At 37.1% G+C, this 24,255-nt stretch overlaps 1 protein-coding gene across 1 annotated transcript in view; it reads left to right on the top strand.

Moving 5' to 3' along the window:
- cd44b (CD44 molecule (IN blood group) b) overlaps positions 1–22,424 on the top strand; it is a 38,804-nt gene extending 16,380 nt beyond the window's left edge. The window contains exons 2-8 of the mRNA XM_061969966.2: positions 4,241–4,406; positions 11,707–11,849; positions 11,978–12,022; positions 15,664–15,999; positions 18,922–18,999; positions 19,094–19,172; positions 21,113–22,424. Of these exons, the coding sequence (XP_061825950.1) occupies positions 4,241–4,406; positions 11,707–11,849; positions 11,978–12,022; positions 15,664–15,999; positions 18,922–18,999; positions 19,094–19,172; positions 21,113–21,320 (1,055 nt within the window). The 3' untranslated portion in view covers positions 21,321–22,424. The remainder of the gene's footprint in view (positions 1–4,240; positions 4,407–11,706; positions 11,850–11,977; positions 12,023–15,663; positions 16,000–18,921; positions 19,000–19,093; positions 19,173–21,112) is intronic.
- The last annotated feature ends 1,831 nt before the right edge of the window (positions 22,425–24,255 follow it).

The raw sequence follows: 24,255 nt of genomic DNA, 5'->3' as shown, positions 1-24,255 counted from the left end.
ATCACATTAAATTTGACAGCCCTAATAACAGTACATACATATTTAATTAATCCCAAAAAGTCCTTGATGTTATCATGGAGTCGTAGACGTGTAAATAAAATAATTATTAATATATATGACAATTTGAACATGTTCCCTGTGAGGTTTACTAACTTGTGTTATGAGCTGGTGAGTCTATAATGCTTTCCCAACTGTTGACTGGCTACTTTAAAGTATAACTATTGTCCATAATAACATGTTTGCTGAAATATGAGGGGCGTTCTCAGTTTGCTGAGATTCTGTATCTATCCTTGTCCTTTTTCAAAGACTCAATACTTCTTTTTTTAATTTTCTGAGCTGATCAATCAAAAGCAGTACTAACATAATGTACTGGTTGCTATGGTAGCAGAGTTTCTAAAACTCCAAACAACCTGAGTACAGATCATTTACACTGTGTGACTGCTAGTGGAATTTGTGCAATGTGGTGTGTTAATAAGAAATTACCAGAATACACAAAACAATGTATGCAAAAAAAATAAAAAATTAGGGGACCTATGATGAATTTGGTGTTTTCTGACTTACAAATAGCGTTCCAATGTTGGATACTAATGTCAAAGCGTCAAATCATGAGGTTCATGCATTTTCGATGCCTCTGTTGATGGGGTGTTGTAGTCTGGGTATGTTGTGACATCACAGTGAGGTAGACATACTTATTTGGGCATCAAGAAAAGCTCTAAGGCCAGATGGATGAGCTCATCCCTCTCTACTTAAGGCCATAAGGGAACACAAACAATACGATATACCGTTATTATCATCTAATCTCGGCGTGCGCATAATAACACCGACTTGCGACATGCAGTGACAAAAATTCTACTAAAAGCAGTTTTTTTATGCAGTTTGTATCAACCGTAGAGGGTGCAGGTGTACCTAATGTTGTGAATCTATACAAATGTTTATGAAGTTTATTCTCAACCAAAAAAAAGGCGGTGACGGATTTCAAAACATATACTTATACAGTGTACATTTAGACCACAAAGAAGTGTTTTGAATCTAGATTAAAATCCTCATAGGTTCCCTTTAAATTTGCCATGATATTTTGGTAACATACTGTCGTAAATTTCAACTGCCATTCAGAGAATGATAACAGCAGTTATCACCTTCTCTGTGTTAATGAGGTGATTTTACAAGCTCAGTCTGTTAACAAGGAAGATAACATGAACACACTGGAGCTTAAAGGCCTGATCTACAAAGATCCAAATACCACACACTAAACTATACAACCATATGTACTTTAGTGAGCGTGTGATCTACTAAGACTGCGTGTACCATTGAGAACTGATAGACTGCCTTATTCAAATGAGGTTTTTGCGTTTACTACGCAACTTTCACCATGGTGACGCTCGAACATTTACTGCAAATTATGTTATCATGCCCCGACCTGTGGCGTTTTGCTATGCTTTCAAACAAGCAGCAGACATATACCACATTTTATGGCCATTTTAGAAGCAATCCTGTGGTGCATTTACAATGGAAACCACTTTTATTTTCTTTCTGATGATGTGCTTATGTGAAAGCCTGGCACTAACTACGAGATTGCACTCCAGCCGCAAGAAAATGCATATTGCAAGAATTTTTTTTTTCGCGTAGGAGATATGTTATATGTTATATTATATAGGATGTCGTTGTGGCTTGTGCAGCCCTTTGAGACACTCTTGATTTAGGGCTATATAAACATTGATTGACTGAGTGATGATTATATACAGTACATGCCAAAAGTTTGGACACACCTTCTCCGCATTCAATGCGTTTTCTTTATTTTCATGACTATTTACATTGTAGATTGTCACTGAAGGCATCAAAACTATGAATGAACACATGTGGAGTTATGTACTTAACAAAAAAAAGGTGAAATAACTGAAAATATTCTAGTTCCTTCAAAATAACCACCCTTTGCTCTGATTACTTTTTCGCACACTCCTGGCATTCTCTCGATGAGCTTCAAAATCAAGAGGTAGTCACCTGAAATGGTTTTCACTTCACAGGTGTGCTTGAAGCTCATCGAGAGAATGTCAAGAGTGTGCAAAGCAGTAATCAGAGCAAAGGGTAGCTATTTTGAAGAAACTAGAATATAAAACATGTTTTCAGTTATTTCACTTTTTTTTTTGTTAAGTACATAACCCCACATGTGTTCATTCATAGTTTTGATGCCTTCAGTGACAATATACAATGTAAATAGTCATGAAAATAAAGAAAACGCATTGAATGCGGAGAAGGTGTGTCCAAACTTTTGGCCTGTACTGTACATATACTGTATACGTGGGCAGCATGGCTCAGGTAGTAGAGCAATTGTCTCCCAACCTGAAGGCTGCAGGTTCGATCCTCAGTCCACCTGTGACCATGTCGAAGTATGTGAATGTGGTTGTATTCCATTTACCATGAAAAAATGAATGTCATTAAATTTTATTTTATTTTTTTCATTTTTAAAAGACCATATACCTGTATGTTGACACGCATACGTAGAATGGAGTTGCTGTGCAATTGTCTCCTTTCTCACAGACGTTTGTGTAATTGGGTCAGTTTGCAAAATACTTTTCAATAAAGATGCAAAATAGCGCTCACAGTTAGTCCTGATAGATCCCACTGTGTGTGTTAAAGGATTATATTTGCATCTTCTACTTGCACTTGCTTATTGGGAAAGGTCCTTAAAGTGTGATCAATGTGGTCTCATTCTGCTTTCTTCACTTGCTTGAACTATTTTGCATTTTTAATTTTGCAATTAATTTCCCTTCAGCTATTTAGCCTTTTAATTATTCCGACAGTCAAGCGACTATATCCGTGTCTTAGAATAGAGGGGAATAAAAACATGGTCTTAGTGCTCTGTCATGTGTGTGTATCCCTGAGGCCCTGTTCTGTAGACACATTATTCTTTTGTTCTTCTCCCCAGCCTAACATTGTCTAATGTCAAACGCAAGCGTAAATCCATGGAACATGTCATGTCTGTATCAAACCAATTCTTTACTTGTTATGCACTGAATGCTTGTGCAATTGTTCTCGTGGTGCATGACAGGGCGCCGTCAGTGACACCGCCATTCCCGTGATATCATAGACTCATTTATTATGTTGCAAACAAGATAAAACAGAATGTGGTTATAGGGTTGCACTGCAAAAACTGAAATCTAAGTAAGGTTAAATATCTCAAATAAGGGTGATATTTGCTTATTTTCTGTCTGATAAGATAATTCTTCTCACTAAGCAGATTTTATGTTAGAGTGTTTTACTTGTTTTAAGGGCTTTGGTCCTAAATGATCTCAGTAAGATATTACAGCTTGTTGCTGAGATTTTATGACCTATATTGAGTAAAACATGCTTGAAACTAGAAATTCAACTGATGCAAAGCTGTGTCATCAACACTCACAAGTATAAAACTGCTTTTTTAAAGTAATAATTTCTTATTTCAAGCATGAAAAAAAAATCATGACTTTGACACAATTTTGTCTCATAATTAAAACGGATGACAGCCAAATGGACTTTGCTGGTTTATTTTCAATGAAACAATAGAAAATAGGTACTCATATAGTAGTACAGTTGGCACAGTACAGTAAACTGACAGTTAATATTTGAACATTTAACATGTGACATTTCTAACAATTTTGAACAGAAATAGTGCATGCACATTCAGATGAATTCTTCAAAATTACAATTAAAAAGAGCACGCACTTGGCGCGATGATGTCACGTTATTGATGGAAAAATGCATTTTTAGACCATATGATTTTCCTGAGCGGTTAAGAGACCCCGAGAGTAAAAAGCGGTTGCCTTGTTGCCTTTCCATTAAGAACAATAAATTCGTTTTTAGAATAAGTTTGCTGGTTTCAAGAAATGTAATGCCGAGCGCATATCATTATGTCAACACAATGGCACTAGCATTTACTTAATTTAAGAATATTTTTCAACATATTGAGCAAAAAGGTCTCGGTTTTTTTTTCTACCAAGAAAAGTGCACTTGTTATTAGTGAGAATATACTTATTTTAAGGTATTTTTGGGTTCATTGAAGTTAGCTAATTTTACTTGTTTTGGAAAGTTTTGACAAGCCAAATTTTCTTGTTCTATTGGCAGATAATTTTGCTTAGTTCAAATAAAATACCCCTAATTTTTGTATTTTTTTCTTCTTGTTTTTGAACACTGACATTTTGCAGTGTGCTGCTGTCTATTAAATACAATAACTGTGACTCCTTGTGTTTTTTTGCTTCTTTCCCCGTAGTCAATTCTCGCAGCTGCAGCTATGCTGGGGTGTTTCTTGTCGAGGGAGAAGCTCGTCATTTTCTGACCTTTGACAACGCTTTGAAGGTGTGCAAGCAGCAGCAGAGCATCATGGCAACTCACGACCAAGTCAGACAAGCATTTGATCAAAAAATGGAAACCTGCAGGTACATTTTTTATTTTGCTGCTGATATAAATTGTCTTTACTGGCCAACAAATCAGTAACTAGCCTTTGTGTTTAGTCGTGTGGTTTCGATCTACTGTATGTTCCAATTAACAGATTTATACTTCAGGATGTCAACTATGTACTAGAGGTGTCTCGATACAACTTTTCAGATTCTGTTTACAATCTATTGAATTGGTAATCTTTTCTGTTATTTTGATTAATACTATCTATGATGAAATGTTAGCTCTGTATTCACTTTTATTTATGGATTTGTCCAATCTGTTGTTTACTACTTTTTCAACAATTTTACTGAATTGTGGAAGTAAAAAAAACTGGTCTATAGTTTGTAAACTGGTGTTTGTCTCCAGTCTTATAATCCGGTAAAACTTGTTCTTATGCTTATTAGTCTTTAATTAAATACTTTTTTTTCCTGGCACTTTATGGTCATAATTATTAATTAAGTTAACTCTCATAGCGCAATAAATTAAATGATCCAGACACGATTGTTTGTGGATACCTTCTCATAAGCTTCTGCCTTGGAAACTTTGTATCTGTAGGTAACTATAATGATGTAATACTTATATATATATATATACATATGTGGTGTTTTAAACTGCAATATTGTTCAATTAGGGACACTTTTAACTTATGCTTTGCTTGTGTGCTTTAGTTGCGTGTGTTTACTTTTGTAGATAACTTCACTAAAATACCAAATTTGTAAATATTGAAGTACATTTAGATGTTAATTGGCTGTCGAGTAAAAAAGACTGCTTTTATCGGAGCTTACATCAAAGATTGTAGACGCAAGCCCTTATTAGATATAATCATTTTGCTTGTATTGGACCGATGTCAATATCAGATCGGGACACCCCTACTGTGTACACTGTGTATAGTAGTTCCAAAGTTTTTCGTACAACCAAACATAGCATGTAACAAAACAAACTTGTCTGTTTGCCCGCGAATCATACCAGCGGAATCGAGTACCCAAATCCCTCACGTTAGTGACTCAGTCCCTGTGCCACCGTTAGGCCAAATAAAGTTGCAACACTCTGATAAGGAAGGCGAGAAACACTACTTAAATGTAAGAAATAACTCGTAACAAAGGCCTCGCTATTCGCTCGTCACCACCTTTGCCAATGAGAATCGGCAATATAAGTGAAAGTGATATTAAATGTTCATATATTAATGTTGTTTATGTTTAGTATTTCACATAGTATTAAAAACTATAATTAATTTTCTAAAAAAAATGTGTTTTGTGTCAATCATTTTGGGTATCTGAAACAAAATATTGAATTCTTACGGGAAAAAGTGCTTCGGTTTTTGTGCGTTATCTGACCTTTTGGAACAGATTACTAACAAAAACTGAGGTTTCCACTGTACTTTTAGCTTCTGAGGGCGCAGGTGTTGGCAGAGTAGTGCTCTCCCAAATTGATTACTGTCGAAGAAAATGACACTTGCAATATTTATCTGCTTCTTCTTCTTCTTCTCTCCTTATTAATTATTAATGATTCATTCATTATTACTTAATGAATTATTAACTAATGAGGAGGTTATTAATTAATAAGGAATTGCAACCACCTGATTTAACCATTCATTTTCCGCTACGTAGCCAAGATGGCGATGACTGAGGGTGGTCAGACTACTATTTGGGGCGTTTTAAAGGCCTACTGAAATATGATTTTCTTATTTAAATGGGGATAGCAGGTCCATTCTATGTGTCATACTTGATCATTTCGCGATATTGCCATATTTTTGCTGAAAGGATTTAGTAGAGAACATCGACGATAAAATTCGCAACTTTTGGTCGCTGATAAGAAAGCCTTGCCTGTACCGGAAGTAGCAGACGAGTAGCGTGACGTCACAGGTTGTGGAGCGCCTCACATTCGCACATTGTTTACAATCATGGCCACCAGCAGCGAGAGCGTTTGGGACTGAGAAAGCGACAATTTTCCCGTTAATTTGAGCGAGGATGAAAGATTCGTGGATGAGGAAAGTGAGAGTGAAGGACTAGAGGGCAGTGGGAGCGATTCATATAGGGAAGATGCTGTGAGAGGCGGGTGGGACCTGATATTCAGCTGGGAATGACTAAAACAGTAAATAAACACAAGACATATATATATACTCTATTAGCCACAACACAACCAGGCTTATATTTAATATGCCACAAATTAATTAATCCCGCATAACAAACACCTCCCCCCTCCCGTCCATATAACCCGCCAATACAACTCAAACACCTGCACAACACACTCAATCCCACAGCCCAAAGTACCGTTCACCTCCCCAAAGTTCATACAGCACATATATTTCCCCAAAGTCCCCAAAGTTACGTACGTGATATGCACATAGCGGCACGCACGTACGGGCAAGCGATCAAATGTTTGGAAGCCGCAGCTGCATGCGTACTCACGGTACCGCGTCTGCGCATCCAACTCAAAGTCCTCCTGGTAAGAGTCTCTGTTGTCCCAGTTCTCCACAGGCCAATGGTAAAGCTTGACTGTCATCTTTCAGGAATGTAAACAATGAAACACCGGCCGTGTTTGTGTTGCTGATGTCGGCCACAATACACCGCTTCCCACCTACAGCTTTCTTCTTTGCTGTCTCCATTGTTCATTGAACAAATTGCAAAAGATTCACCAACACAGATGTCCAGAATACTGTGGAATTTTGCGATGAAAACAGACGACTTAATAGCTGTCCACCATGCTGTCCCAAAATGTCCTCTACAATCCGCGACGTCACGCGCTGACGTCATCATACCGAGACGTTTTCAGCAGGATATGTCGCGCGGAATTTAAAATTGCACTTTAGTAAACTAACCCGGCCGTATTAACATGTGTTGTAATGTTAAGATTTCATCATTGATGTATAAACTTTCAGACTGCGTGGTCGATAGTAGTGGGTTTCAGTAGGCCTTTAAATGCAACATTCATTGTGAAAACTGTGAACTTTCTACAGTCAATGAATTTTCTTCCCCTCTTCAGGTTCAGTCCCTTTTTGTTTTTCATCAATTGTTTCCTGATTCTTGTTTTAGTGTTCATTTTTTTTTTTTTTTTTTTGTTCTCCCTTCACTTTGGGCTTTGGTCCTCAGACATAAGAATATGTGTCATTGTGTTAAAATGTGACTGTTGCACCATTCCCCCGTTGCAGTTAAATCAGTCACAGGCTGTACCACACCACAGCTATGCATAATGCTGTTGCCAAGTTTTTACAAATGTTACATTGCGCTTGTGTTTAATTGTATAAAAATAAAATGGTGAGTTACGCAACACAAGGGTAGATGACATAGGGAAAAGTAGTACCTCGAGATAGGAGTTTCATTGGTGCTGTGACGCAGTTCACACCTTGAAAAACTTGTATTGCGAAACAGTGTTGCCCATTGAAATTAATTTGGCCTTCCCAAAAAGAGCACAATAGTAACATATAAGATGCCTTTTAAAAATAAAAATACAATCTAATATAAGAAATGTTGTATGCAATGGATTGTACTACAAACAATTGCAGTAGTTTTATGAAATAATGTAATGATAATGTACATTATTTACCTTCTACCGTATCTCTTTCTAGCTACTTTGCAGTCAAACACACCATCAGCGGCGTTTTTATATTATCATAGATAAATGTTGATCGTTTAGATGTTATTTTAACATCATTGGCTGGCGTTATCGACTCATTTCGCTGCAGACCACACAATCGGTCACGTTGTTCATGGTTTTGTTCTGGTGTATTGGTCAGATCTTACTGGGTTCACTCTGCTATTCGCTATGCCAACTAGCGGTGGAAAAGCTTTTGACCCAAACTTTTGCTCCGAATCTAAAGCTTAACAATTAGCTGAGAGACAGCTCACATCCTGAACAACTCCACTAAGACAACTCAGACATGGAAAAAAAATAAATAAAAAAAAATAATATGTACAAAGTACATGAGGATCATGATAGCTGAGTGCAGCAGTTTAATTGATTGTGGAGCGGTTAAAATAGTAAAAAAATGGAGGGATCGCCTAATATATATTACTTTTTAATTGTACAGTACTGCAATTTAACCCTGAAACATCATAACTCAGCGAATGTGAACATTTTAGCTAGTTATGCATCAAAAAATAGCCTTACTCTTCAATTCTACCCCTATAGTTAATCACTTTGTGCAGTAAGAATTTATTGACTGTCGGGTAATTTGATAACAACAATTATAAAAAAACAAACAAAAAAAATGTTATGTCCTTTACTGATGTGAAACACTTTGGGTTGAAGTTCATGTATGGAAGATGCACCAAAATAAGTTGTTGCAGTTATAGTATGTTAAAAGGTAGTACATCCTAAAAAGAAAGGGCAGTGTGAGCTGTTGGACATGTCCCATTTCTGCAAAACAACCCATTTTGAATGCGGGTGTGGTCCAACAAGGCCACATCACTCAGTGACTTGAAGAGGATGTGGTGAGTTGTCGGGGTGGATGACTATTTTTTGCCAAAGTAAAAAGAAAAAAAAAAAATATGACAAATTGCGATTGCATCACTTCTTTCACACAGTCCCTAAGTTTAAGTTCATCAGAGACCTAAACATGATGAAAAAAAATGAACTGTTCATCTGCCAGTAGGCTACAATGCTTTTGTGCACACTAGCGTAACAATCAGATGCTTTGCAACAATTTTTTGTCAATTTTATTTATTCAGGAGATTTGTGTAACTCCACAGATGTAGCCTGCAGGAAAGCAATGACCGCTGTGACAACACGGAATGGAAAGCCTGCATGAGTCCAATACAAGACGGCGGCGACTTTATATGGACAAATAGTCCGAGGGCCGGCCTGTGGCATAAACACATGGGGTCACATGCTCATGTCCTGGGCTTTTGTAAAGATTTGAAGATTTTTCTTTCATTTAAATCCAACACTTATAAAATATGACATCATAAAAGTTAAGACAAAATCAATTGTTGGATCAAAGTTAAAAAAAAGTTTGAATCAAGTTAGGAATATGTAACACTACCTACCTACGCCCCCTTGCAAAAAATGCATTCATTCTTTCTGGTAGTGGAAACCCCCAGCATGGAAGACTTCACTGTTCACTCAACACAGATGTCAAAATGTCTTTAAAGCTCACATGTATGCATTCACACACAACATTTGGTAACCACCATATAGTTGTAGGAGAAATGTATTGATATAATAAATAGAATTGTGGCAGTGTCTGTCAGGTATATTTAAGTTCTACTTTTGCATCTTGTAGCACATAATTGTGGTGCATTCAAGGAACCTTGATTCAAGTTTAAAACAGAGGCGTCCCTAGTTTTTAAAAACAGGCGAGACTTAACCCTCTGCAGATACACCGATAATAATAATAACACATATAATAATGATGATGAATTATATTTATTATCCACTAATGATAGTTATACAAAACACAAAACCAGTGAAGTTGGCACGTTGTGTAAATCGTAAATAAAAAGAGAATACAATGATTTGCAAATCCTTTTCAACCTGTTTTCAATTGACTAGACTGCAAAGACAAGCTACTTAACGTTCAAACTGAAAAACGTTGTTGTTTTTTGCAAATATTTGGAATTTGATGCCTGCAACATGTTTCAAAAAAGCTGGCACATGTGGCAAAAAAGTCTGAGAATGTTGAGTAATGCTCATCAAACACTTATTTGGAACATCCCACAGGTGAACAGGCAACTTGGGAACAGGTGGGTGCCATGATTGGGTATAAAAACAGACTCCATGAAATGCTCAGTCATTCACAAACAAGGATGGGGCGAGGGTCACTACTTTGTGAACTAATGCGTTTAAGAACAGCAAGACAATAACAAACCACGTGTTACAACAGCGTGGCTTCATAGTAAAAGAGTGCGGGTACTAGACTGGCCTGCCTGTAGTTCAGGTCTGTCTTCCATTGAAAATGTGTGGCGCATTATGAAGCCTAAAATACCACAACGGAGACCCCCGGACTGTTGAACAACTTAAGCTGTACATCAAGCAAGAATGGGAAATAATTCCACCTGAAAAGCTTCAAAAGTTGTTATTCTCAGTTCCCAAACATTTACTGAGGGTTGTTAAAAGGAAAGGCCATGTAACATAGTCGTAAAAATGCCCCTGTGCCAACTTTTTTGCAATGTGTTGCTGCCATTAAATTCTAAGTTAATGATTATTTGCAAAAAATAATAATGTTTCTCAGTTCGAACATTAAATATCTTGTTTTTACAGTCTATTCAATTGAATATAAGTTGAAAAGGATTTGCAAATCATTGTATTCTGTTTTTATTTACCATTTACACAACATGCCAACTTCACTGTTTTTGGGTTTTGTACAATAATCAGCTAGTCTCTACCTTACACTATAAAGTAAAGGGAAACTTGACATAATAATATTAATATTTAACTGCATAATGACAGGTTGTACAAACTAACAAGTTTGTCGGCACTAATAGAAATAAAAAAAACTTTTGAAATGATAAAACAACACCAAAAAGTTTACGGCCCTAAAAAAGCCAAATGACTCCACTGGTTGGAATGTTTAGTTTAATAGATTATTGATTACACTAATATGTAAAAATGTATATACTGTGGGCTATCAGATCATGGAGCGTGCCATCTACTGTGTTTCCGGGTTATCACATTGGAAAGACTATTGTGAAGACAATCACATAATCTAGATCTGTTTTTTCCATAAAGTATATTGTAGACATTACAAGCTGCATACAAACATTTTTTTTGTTTTGACATGTGTTTTAAGAATTTAGTTTCAACCAGATAAAGTGAATTTTTTTTTTTTTTTAGTACATGTAATTAAACTGAGTGTGTTTATGTGGGGCGGTGATGTTTAGGGTTGGGTGTGGGGTGGGAGCTCTTCAGGAGTCTAATAATAAAATAACTAATATTAAAGACCAAAACGGGGCCACAATCAAAATCAAACAAAGACAAAGGCCAGCATTAGGGACGGCGTGGCGCAGTGGAAGAGTGGCTGTGCGCGACCCGAGGGTCCCTGGTTCAATTCCCACCTAGTACCAACTTCGTCATGTCAGTTGTGTCCTGAGCAAGACACTTCACCCTTGCTCCTGATGGGTGCTGGTTAGCGCCTTGCATTGCAGCTCCCTCCATCAGTGTGTGAATGTGTGTGTGAATGGGTAAATGTGGAAGTAGTGTCAAAGCGCTTTGAGTACCTTGAAGGTAGAAAAGCGCTATACAAGTACAACCCATTTATCATTTAAGATAATCTACTGTAATAGTTTTCTTTTATTACTGCATTGGGTAGATTCAAAATGTAATATATGTGTCCCTCTGTCAAATTCATGTGTGTCCTCTTAGGCATGGCTGGATCAGCAACATGAGCACTGCCATTCTCAGGCACACATACCATGAGAACTGTGCACTGAACTCAACCGGTTTCATCATCCACATTCGCCAGGACCTGAACGAATCTTTTGATGCCTACTGCTTCGATGAAACAGGTTTGATTTTAGACAGATCAACCAAGCTTTTGAAAGAAGAATGCTCAGCATATTAATGATCTGTCGATGTGGCCGTTATCTACTTCTCACTTTTTATCTCTGCTCTTTCCCATTTGCCCGCGTACCAGTGGGACCTGAGATGAATTGTGATAAGGCGTTTGACAGAAATCCAGGTGAGCAACGCATGCACCATTTTCAAACAAAGCCGTACCAATGAACATATCCACGGGATCAACTGCAACAATTTACCTTGTTTCCCTTTCAACTGGCGCTAGAATCCTTTTAACTGTTAGTTTTCCACCTTTACATACACTCTTTACCATAGCGTCGTCCTAACCGTGACATTGAAAAGCAACAACTTCCTTTTCCGTTTCCATTCGTGAGTTCCCTTAACACAATAAAAGCATATCCGCTTGCACAACCTTCAAAATAACAGTCATATATTACATAACAAAACAGAAATACATTTGCTAAACAGCATTTAACCGTTGTCCCCACTATGAGGTATTCGTTCCAAACGAGTATTGGTAAACAGGCTAAGATATTGTCAGAAGCTAAAGAATGGACATGATATTCAAACTTTCCAATCTTCTGCCAGACAAGTTAGTAGTGACTGCTTTGTCTATTAGTAAAACAAACAGAATTAAAGTAGGACCCCTTTTTTCGTGGAAAAATGGCCAAAAACCATCGGAGCAAAGTTGGAAAAATGTGTTTGCTATTTATGGTCGACTATATGTGTAGTATCTGTAATTTTACAACTTATTTGGTCAAGGTCCCTATGAGGAGTCCGTTAAAGTACGACCCCTTATTTTCGCCCAAAAAATGGAAGATAAAAACCAAGATGGTTGACTTCTTGTTAGTTTTCAGATATGGGTTCCTGAGACTTTTATGTGCGTCCCGTCATGATAGACGTCTCCTACAATTTTTGTGTCGACACGTGAAACTGGATGGAGGGGGTAATCATTTCTTCCAATTTTCAACGTGGCAGAGAGGTAGTTTTGACATGTCATTTTCAGGACCCCAAAAATAAAAACATTTTTTACCATACCTGACGCGCCTGCAAAATATGGGGACTTTTTGTGTATGTTAAGGTTGTAAAAACGTATACAAGAAAAAACACATTAATTTCAATACGCCCCCTGCGGGGCTTGCTCCGTTGCTCGGGCCCTAATATTGGCATGGTAATCAGTGTTGGGACTAATTTACTGTAACGCCGTTACTTTCGGCGGTAAATAGTAATCTAACGCGTTATTTTTTATATTCAGTAACTCAGTTACCGTTACTACATGATGAGCGTTACTGCGTTATTTTACGTTATTTTTTATGTAGTATCGGCTAGAAACGGAGAAGATCTGAGTGTGTTTTATTGGAGCGCTGGGGAAGAGGCGACAAGGCAGAGGCGCGCCGCACGCTGTGTGTGTGTACGTGTGTGTGTGGGAGGGGGCGTGTCTGTGTTTACTAACAAGACATGACGAAGCCCAAAGTCGAGTTTCTTAACATGGAGATATTCTCACTACTTTTCTTTTGTCGACCACAAAGAAAAAAACATTTTAGTTAAATGTAAGTTGTGTCTTGGATCAAAGATCCTATCCTAGCAATTCAAATCTGCTGAAACAGCTACAAAAGCAACATGCTTCGACGAAGCTAGTAAAGAGAGACACACTTCACCTCCTAAGCAAAAAGTGGCTGGATTCTAACGAGGCACTGCGCACTGAAGGTACACACACTCTGTCAATTATTTTATATACTGTTGTTCTTTCATTCTAGACTTCTAGAGTGTTTGATTATCACATCACTCTAAATGTATGGACTATAAAGTTCACAAACATAAAGAGGGATGCTAGTGGGCCAGGCCAATCATTCCTTATCTCTAAACTAAAACTGGGGAAATGTGTAGAGTGTTCTGGGCTTCAGACATGATTTTATTTCAGAATTCCTTGAGACAAAAAAACGCCTAATTAGGTTTTGTGTATGCAGTGTGTGCCTTCCTTGGTTTACAGCTATGTTGTTATTATGCTGTTTGTTACTTATGTATGTTATGTTGCAGCTATTTAAAATAGTTTTGTCAATTTGTTCTGGTCTGAAACAAATTGGCCCTTTGAAACATATCTTTGTCTTTGTGTGTTGTGTGTAGACCACATTGCTTAGCAGAGTTCAGTGATGCAAATGCATGTCAAGTTGATCAACAGATTATATTATTCTCCAGTGCAATAACAGTACTGAAATGAAGGCTAAAAGGGCATTAAAGGGGGCCTTAAAAATAATTAAAAAAATGTATATAAGTAACTAAATAGTTACTTTTCACAGTAACACATTACTTTTTGGTCTAAGTAACTGAGTTAGTAACTGAGTTACTTTTGAAATAAAGTAACTAGTAGCTGTAACTCATTACTGGTTTTCAGTAACTAACCCAACACTGATGGTAATACAGTAATGCAACATGATTATTTACAAAATACGTGTGAGCACAATTAAGTCTCACACAGTGTGGGTGAGGTCCAGCAGAGAACAGGCAACTAGACTCAGACCAAAACTTCTCAACACTTTTATCTATTCTAGGGATAGGTACCAATTTTTTACCCATCGACTGAATTCCGTCGGTACTACCAGGTATCGATTCATTTAAAATCAAACGGTGCCATATCTCAATACCTTTGCTGTACGTTTCAGATTCAGCATTGGCTCAGGCACTTGGCCGGGAAACTAGTACTCCAGCACTCATAGCGGACTGCTGCTTTGTAATGTTGCAATTTTTCATGCCAACAAAGCAATTATGCTTGATAAAAAGCACTCGAATGTAGAATAGGGCTGCACTTATCAAATTGTGCTAGTTCAATGTTAATCTACATTGGATTTGCCATAGATATATGCTACTGATTGGCATTAGCAATTTAACATGGCAATTTCAACACTTCTTAAAACTAAGATGCACGTTACAACCAAACAGCTGGTGTGTAAGTACAATCCTTACAGTATAAACACCTTTTAGGGCGTAATATAATACTATATTCAACTTGATGGCAAAGACTACTCCCTGACTATACACTGCTGCCATCTAACATCTTGGGAAAGTCTACTATAATTCTTGCAAATGAGAACATATAACAACTGAGCAGCACAGTTATCATTATCACCTCAATGTTAAATATATACATATACTGTATAAAAATATTGCAATTCTAAACAAATTAACATTGATTAACACATAAACACACACAAAAGTACCACCAATTGGTACTATTGAGTATCACTGTTCAATCAATCAATCAATCAATCAATCAATCAATCAAAGTTTACTTACATAGCCCTTAATCACAATTATCTCAAAGGGCTGCACAAACCACAACGACATCCTCGGCTCAGATCTCACATCAGGGCAAGAAAAAACTCAACCCAATGGGAACAACGAAAAACCCTGGAAGGGACCACAGATGTGGGGACCCCGTAAGGAGTGGTCACCCGGGTCCCGACTTCATATTGTGAAAGTCCAGTCCGTTGGGAGGCCAGCAGGGGATCCTCTTGAATAGACACAAGTCAGCAGCGCAGAGACACTGTTAAATATTGATTGTAAATGTAAAAGGTGCCCATCCCTACTTTCGTCAGAGCAGAAAGCTTTTATAATAAACAATCATTCAATTTGCATTATCCAATCACTTATTCCATACATTTCTATAAACATAAATCTTACCATTGGAAGTTATGTACCTAAATGAATAATGTATGCTAATAAGGAATGTGTAATGAAGATAATCCACGAGGAAAGACAAAAGTGAAGAACACATATATAAACCTTTCCTTTCCTTTCCTTTCCCAGGAAAACCTTCCCCAGAGCCTGGGCTACAGGTGTCCACTGCAGAGAAATTAGAACCCTTTGATGGAGTAACTGAAATGACTTCACCGGGCACCGGAGCCACCCCAGAACCGGAGGCGGCTACCACGTCACCTGCAGTGGAGGACAGTTCACTTGAATGGGGACACAATGTCAGTGTTTTCTTCACCCTGTCTCCTTGGGACGTGGATCAGCCCACTGGATCTGGTATGCTGCCAACCTTGTCTGAGGGGGAAACACTGACAACCAGTTCCCCTGGCGGAGAGACCAACCAAACACAGCTCCCTGTGGACAACAAGCAGGCTGACACCAAAGTAGACCGTAGGTTTCACTCCAATAAAACACCTTGTAATACAAACATATGATTGCCCTTACTTACCTGTGTTTTTCAAGTGACTGTTAGTTTGGAAGAACATTCTAATGATGAGGCCTAAGTTAACTTTCATAGGACACGATGCCCCCTGGTGTTTCACTAAGAACACTCAAGCTCAGCTGATTGAGCAAATCTGAATGTTTCAAAGGGTGGTTTAAATATAAAATCTTAACAAAGACTCATACCAGAATAAACATAGGTTCAGTTTTTTATACTTTACCAACAAATACTGTAGCTTTTTTTTCTGCAGTTCAGACCCACTTTACAGTAACAATAAATGTACATACAGCGGTTATTAACTAGTTGCAAGTTGTAAACTGAGAACAAAAAGAGTAACAGACTGAATGCCAAATTGTGCAAGTTTAACTTTTTTTTATTATATTTGCTAGGTATAAATAGTTAGCTTGCCATAATTCAACATTATTTTAATTTATCTTTATTATAAGGCTTACTTTTCACAATTGTTATGCACCATAAACCTGCACATTTGAATTCTATCTGAATTATATTTTTTTATGTAGCACTTTTCTCTAGTGACTCAAAGCGCTTTACATAGTGAAACCCAATATCTAAGTTACATTTAAACCAGTGTGGGTGGCACTGGGAGCAGGTTGGTAAAGTGTCTTGCCCAAGGACACAACGGCAGTGACTAGGATGGCGGAAGCGGGGATCGAACCTGGAACCCTCAATTTGCTGGCACGGCCACTCTACCAACCGAGCTATTCCGCCCCATTTGTTGAAAACTAATTTGAAACTCGATTTGAAATTGAATCCGCACTGAAGGTTTGCGTGCATTAAAACGTGCAAACTCAAAGCTCGTCTACTAAACGCGAGGATTGCTTCTCTAAAATGAGCAAAATTAAGAGCACAATCCATTTGGCGTGTCTGTCTTCATGTATATGCAGAATATATGCTGATTATTAGAATGTTCACAATACTGAGAGCCTGAGGAGATAATAATACAATCATTTAGCACTCACAGTGTGATTTATCAAACCTGAAACAGTTTTGCGTTTATATTGAGTACATCTAGAAAGTGCGTGAAAACTTCCGCAATTATGATTGAGAGACAAAATATTCCATCCTCCGTGTGCCTGTGAACATATTTGAACAGTCAGAAATGAAAATAGTAGACATACAGTACGGTCTATTCTGCAATATTATTTTATAATTTTATCGCTGCTGGATGACCTAAATGCTGATAAAACAAATTAAATTGATTAAATTTGGTGTCTAGTAGCGTCATAACTTTTTCATGTAGGAGATATATAAATATATATAACGTTTTCCACCGTGCATTTCCACCATCACAATACCGCAGAGCCTTTTAAAGCGAGCTAGAAGTAGGTTCTCTGGTCGAGCTTCAACATAGCCTAGAAAAGAGGGTGTATATTATGCTTGTGTGCTGCATGTCAACAACATGACAAAATGCCAGAGGTTGGGCTTTAGAATGCCCTAAATGTGGAGTGAAATAAGTCCTTTTATTGGTGATAGCCAGTATACACCCCAAATCCGTATTTAAATAGGGCGGTCTGCACCGCCATTGCCCTTGTTACACGCCCACTAATAGTACACACCATTGTATAGTTTGCACACACCGTTTATCATGCAGGATGCAATTTCCATGTTTATATACTGTTCACTAGTGCAGTGTTTTTCAACCTTTTTTGAACCAAGGCACATTTTTTTCATTGGAAAAATACTGAGGCACACCACAAGCAGAAACCATTAAAAAACAAAACTCATTAGCCGATATTGACAATAAAAAGCCGTTCTCGCAATTGTTGGATATGAATTCAAACCATAACCAACCATGCATTACTCTAGCTCTTTCCTCAAAGTAGGTGTACTGTCACGACCTGTCACATCACACCGTGACTTATTTTGAGTTTGTTGGTGTTTTCCTGTGTGTAGTGTTTCAGTCCTTGTCTTGCGCTCCTATTTCGGTGTTTTCTTCTGTTTTGTTGGTATTTTCCTGTTGCAGTTTCATGTCTTCCTTGAGCGCAATTCTCCACACCTGTTTTGTTTTCGCAATACGGACTATTTAAGTTGTGCGGACGCTTTCCTTCTTTGTGGGGACATTGTTGATTGTCATGTCATGTACGGATGTACTGTGTGTGGACGCCGTCTCTGCTCCACACACAGCAAGTCTTTGCTGTAGTCCAGCATTTTGTGTTTTGTTTACTTTGCAGCCAGTTCAGTTTTTGTTTTGTTTTGCATAGCCATGCCTAAGCTTCAATGCCTTTTCTTAGCGGCACTCGCCTTTTGTTTATTTTTGGTTTAAGCGTAAGATACCTTATTACCTGCACGCTGCTTCCCGCTGTCGTCTGCATATTGTGATCATGAACGGACGTGTTCCCGACATCTACAAAGCAATTAGCGACCTGCTGCCACCTACTAATATGGAAGAGTATTACATGGTTACTCTGCCGAGCTCTAGACAGTACAGACACTCAACAACGGCACATTATTTATGGATTATAATTACTTGTGTGCAAAAAATATTTTTAACCCAATTAGGTGAAATTACATAATCTACTAAGGCACACCAGACTGTATTTCACGGCACAGTGGTTGAAAAACACTGCACTAGTGCATATAAAAATGACAATTTTTAATCTTTAATCTAGAAATAGTTTCTCAATTTGAAAACAATATACAAACCGTTTGTATATATATATATATATATATATATATATATATATATATATATATATATATATATATATACATATACACACATATATATATATATATATATATATATATATATATATATATATATATATATATATATATATATATATAACACACAAAAAAATACCCTTTTGTGTCTTGTATCACCTGATTTGTCTGCTGTCTTATTGCAGCTGCACAACAACCTAACGACAAGAAAAGGATGAATGAGGTTCCACAGGCCGATCAACGAGAGGGCAATGAATCAGGGAGTGAGTAGCCATGATTTTTCACCGACACTCAAACTGTGGATAAAATCAGCCAGTGGTTGTCATTTTTCATCTAACTTTTTGTCTCCCCCCGCAGACTGGCTGGTCATCCTCTGCGTTATTGTGGCAGTAGCTGTTATCTTCTTTGTGTGTGTGGCTGTTGCTAAAAGGAAGAGGTATTCACGTACAATTCTTTATATTACAGATAATGGTTCTAAAAAATGAACAGGGTAAAAAAAAAAGTAGGTTGCCAGGTCCAGCGATGTTCAATATCTCCTGCAGCATTGAAGCCCATTGAAAACTATAGCGCCGCTTTGGCATTAATTGAAAAAGTAAACAAAACACAATAAATGGGCAAAAACTATGGCAATTTTTTCTTTTTTTATATATGATGACTATATGAAAAAAGTTCAGCTACAATATGATCATAGATAGTATGTTTGTTTTAAAAATATGTCCATACATCTGTTACGATGACGGCGTTTGAAGTGACGCTAAATTAGCAATTATCTCTATTAGCTTTTGAATAGAGGCAGCCGTGATGCTGCTTAAACAAACTAAAACTATTGCAAAGTGGGTTTGCAATAGTGGGTTTGATCAGTAACACCTCTGTTACCGATCAAACACGTAAAGCAGATCATGCAAGCAAGTTTGACAAGTCGATTAATCACAAAAAATAATCGCCGAATCGTCAACTACTAGAATAATCGTTAGTTACAGCCCTACTTTTTTGAGACAAGGTAGATCACAGGTGTCAAACTCAAGGCCCCGGGGCCAAATCTGGCCCACCACATTATGTTATGTGGAAAGTCTGGAAATAATATGCGCTAATAAAATGCTTAATCTTTTCTTACTAAATATATTTGTTATTTCCCTTTTGACATTAAAAATAATGTACTGCATGCAATTGCATATCTTTTAAAATTCAATATTATCAAAATCTAAATATTATATTATCATGTATTCCAAAAATATGTTTTTGTTAAAATAAAGATAAATACTGCACTTAAATATCTGCATGATTTATGATTTCAAAACAAAGTATCAATCAAATTGTAGACTGTAAAATTGACAATAGATTGTACGGTTAAATTCCGCTTTTTTTTTTTTTTACCATAAAATGTACTTTTTTACCCTTTTTTTCCATATGCAGTAAGACACTAAAACTTTTAAAACAAACAAAAAAATACCATTAAAACAAAAAAAAAATTTACGGTAAAAAAAAAACAAAGCATTAAAACAACAAGATTTTACGGTAAAAAAAACAAAAACTGGCAGCTCTGTTGCTTGAATTTTACCGCTAAAAACAGTGGTATTGTTTTCCCATTCCATTTATTCAATTTTTTATATCCTGTAAAAAACAACACTGGTTTTACTGTAAAATTTTGGTGACTGAGTTGCCAGTTTTTGAAGTAAAAATTAATTATTCTTTTTTGCAGCTTATGTAAAAAAAATATATTGTTAATGTATTATATATATATACATGTATATTCATATGTTGGGTCAGGAAAAAATACAGAGGCTATTTCATCCCTACAAGCCTGTTTCACAGATTTCCCTGCTCTTCAGGGGATTTCAGGGGAAATGTATGTGCATTTTGTCATGATAGATGTCTCCTGCAATTTTTGTGTCGACATGTGAAACTGGATGGAGGGGCTAATTTATTCCAATATTCAAGGTGGCAGAGAGACAGTTTTGAAATGTCAGTTTCTGGACCATACCCCCCCCTCCCCCAAAAAAAATGTTTTTGCCATACCTGATGCGCCTGCAAAATATGGCAATTTTTTGTGTATGTTAAGGGCGTCTAAACATATACAAGAAAAAACACAGCAATTTCAGGGGATTTTAGCTGAAGAGCAGGGAAACCTGCAAAACAGGCTTGTCGGGATGAAATAGCCTCTGTGTTTTTTCCTGACCTAATGTATATTCCGCTCTACCTCCGGTATTGAGCACTGTATAACAAATAAACCACAGAAACCTCGACCATGTATATTCATATTACTCATTGTTAAAAACGGCCCTCTGAGTGCAACCATAACAGCCATGTGGCCCTCAATGAAAACAAGTTTGACAGCCCTGAGGTAGATAATGCAACATGTGCGTGTGCTTTTCGCAGCTGGTGTGGCAAGAAGCAAACCCTGACGATCACCTCCAAAGAGAGCGAGGGGAACGGAGCAGCGGGAGCCGTAGCATCCAACTCCCAGGCCCAGGAGAGGGAGCAGGAAATGGTGACCCTCATGAGCAAGGAGAAGATCCAGGAGAACGGCAACACAGAGGAGTTCACCGCCATCACGCTAGAGGAGACGGCTGATAAAGAGGTGTGAGGTCGGGCGGTTAAATGGTGTTCTTAATTGCTTTGGTGGTCAGCACTGGATGGACACTCGGCGGGTGTTAGCACATAGATATGTGTATAGTAGAATCTTAGCGATGGCATATTGTTTCTCATAATAGTGAGGGGGGGTGGGGTGGGAAACATGCGTAACTTGGGTGGGAGTGTGTTTGTGTGCCAGTTTTTGTGTCCATGTAATGTTTGTTTTCGACAAAAGATTGATTGCTTTTTTTTTTTATATGGAAGTGAGCCAATCAGCCAAAATGTGAGAAAACCCAAACTACGACAATTAAATTGAATGAAAAATCCTGTGTCATATCAAATATGAGCAAAACAATCGTTAACATCTTCTGTATTTGTCCTGACATTTCCACTAGACCAGGGGTGTCAAACGTACGGCCCGCGAACAGGTTTTATCCGGCCCGCGGGATGAGTTTGCTAAGTATAAAAATGAGCCAACATTTTTGAATGAAAGAAACCGCTGTTCTAAATGTGTCCACTAGATGTCGCAATAGTAATTATTTGTATCTTTGTATATTATGCTACATATGTAAAAAACACACACAAAAAAACACATGATGGGTCGAGGAAAATGAGCAAACTACATAAATAACATCCTGTAATTTGATTTTGTTATTATTTTTTTTCATCTTGAAAGATTGAAAATGAACACCAATGAGTTGACTGATGAACATTATCACATAATTTATTCAGAAAGTATAAATAACGACAAATAAAGATAGAATACTATTAACCGCAATATGTAAGTGTGAAAAAAAAAAGCAACAACATTAAGATTTGTACATTTTCAGAATGTGCTTGCACTATTTTTAAACAAAGAAAACAATCTGAAGTTGTCCTTATTTTTAAGTTATCGTGCCGTGATTTTACCAGTCCGGCCCACTTGGGAGTAGATTTTTCTCCATGTGGCCCCCGATCTAAAATGAATTTGACACCCCTGGTCTAGACTATATTGTTTTTTTTTTTTAAAGACAGCTGGGCATGTGCCACTATTTTAATTTATGCCTATGTATATAATATTGGGAACAGTTTTATTTTGAAATGCCCATGCTGTCATATAATAAAATGATGTGCCGTTTTCTGTTTACTTGTTTTTTGACTGTGCATATAAAATATGAGGGGAAATGTTGTCATCAAAATTCCATGCATCTTTCACTTTTTTTCTTTAAAAAATGCAATGTTAACTAAACTTAGCACCTGACATTCACTTACATTTCAAACTCCCTGTTTTTATTACTAACTCAATGGTAAAATATCTCACATTCAATGCTGTGACTTCCTGTTTGATTCAAGTACACACATGTTGTATTTCCTGTATTTTGAAGGACATGCTTTGGTGTGGACAAGCTTTATTAAAAACCAATAAAGTTTCAAGATTTGTTCAGTGAGACAATTTGAAATAAAACACGTCCTACAGTGTAAGTACAAAAGGGAGAGACTGTACTCAAAAAGAGGAAGTGAGGTTTGCCATGGCAACGGAGAAGTGATGCCACACCATGCCAGTACAGGAAATGGAGAATAAAATAAATATTAATGCTGACTAGGGTAAAGTTTGAGAGGTATTGGCAAGTTTGGACACACAACAACAAATCAGTAACTTCATCAATATACATTGTCGAGGGGCTGAAATAATTTTAGACATTTTAGATGTTTTCTTCTTGTTAAAAGTACAACACTGGGTGTGGTAAAAAAACAAAAACATTTAGATTTTTAAGGAATAATAAAATGAAATGACTTATATTTATATATTTGCACTTTTAATAGTTGTTTCAAAGCACTTTACATTGAGAAACCCATATATTGAAGCCATGTATTAACACCAGGGTTTATGCTGGGCGCCTTGCCCAAGGACACAATGGCAGTGACTAGGATGGCAGAAGTTTCTGGACTACCAGCTGAGCCACTCCACTTCAACTATAACTTGTATGGATAGTCAATTACTTCAAGATTGTACATCACGGAAACTGCATCTCACATAAATGGTCTCCAGTTTAATATATTACAAGCTTTATGTTGGAAAAAAAATGTTTTGCTGATTTTTCAGAAATATTCATAGTTTTAATATTTAACAGCTGTATTATTATACATTTTACGATCTAAAAACACAAGACACATGGGTTGTGTCTAGATTAATATACTGCAAGTCTGGTTTCGGAATAAAACATATTTTGCTGATATTTCAGAAATATTTGTACTTTTTTAATTGTCAAACACTTTTATTAATATACATTTTACTGTATCAAAAACGCATGCCACATATATGGTGTCAAGCAAATATACTACGTCTTATTTTGGAAATAAATATTTAGTATAAAAAAATGTAGATTTAAATGTTCAATAGCTTTGTTAATATATACTACTATACTTTATTTTCCAGAAATAATTTTGTTTTACAATTTTCAATACCTTTATTAATTATATTGTCTCAAAAACCAGGGCCGGCCCGTGGCATAGGCCATATAGGCAAATGCTAAGGGCGCCGTCCATCAGGGGGCGCCACGCCAGTGCCACAAATGTTGGAGAAAAAATAAAAAAATAAAAAGTTGGTACTATTATTTCTAAATACAAAAAATAATCCCACGTTAATTAAAATGCAAAGTAAAGCCTATTTAATAGAAATATTATTTGTTACAACATTACGACCCCCCCCCCCCCCCCTCCCCCCTCCCGCGCACGGTGCGCCCCCTCCCTTCCCGTATCATGACTCTTTTTGGACGTCACCACATCAAAATATTCAACACAAGATGTCAAAACGGCCAAAACTGTCAGGTGCCCAAGGAAGAAAAAAGAGAAAAGAAGAGGAGTAGAAACGAGAAAAGACAGAGGTAGCAGGTAGGTAACGTTAGCCTACATGAAATTATTTGTCTGTTACAGAATGTGATAGTAACCTGGCTTTTTAGCATTAAGCT

This window comes from Nerophis lumbriciformis, linkage group LG10 (genome assembly GCF_033978685.3).
Source record: "Nerophis lumbriciformis linkage group LG10, RoL_Nlum_v2.1, whole genome shotgun sequence".
Taxonomy (NCBI): Eukaryota; Metazoa; Chordata; class Actinopteri; order Syngnathiformes; family Syngnathidae; genus Nerophis; species Nerophis lumbriciformis.
Note: the sequence above shows the minus strand (reverse complement) of the source record. Positions and strands in the feature narration are given on the sequence as shown.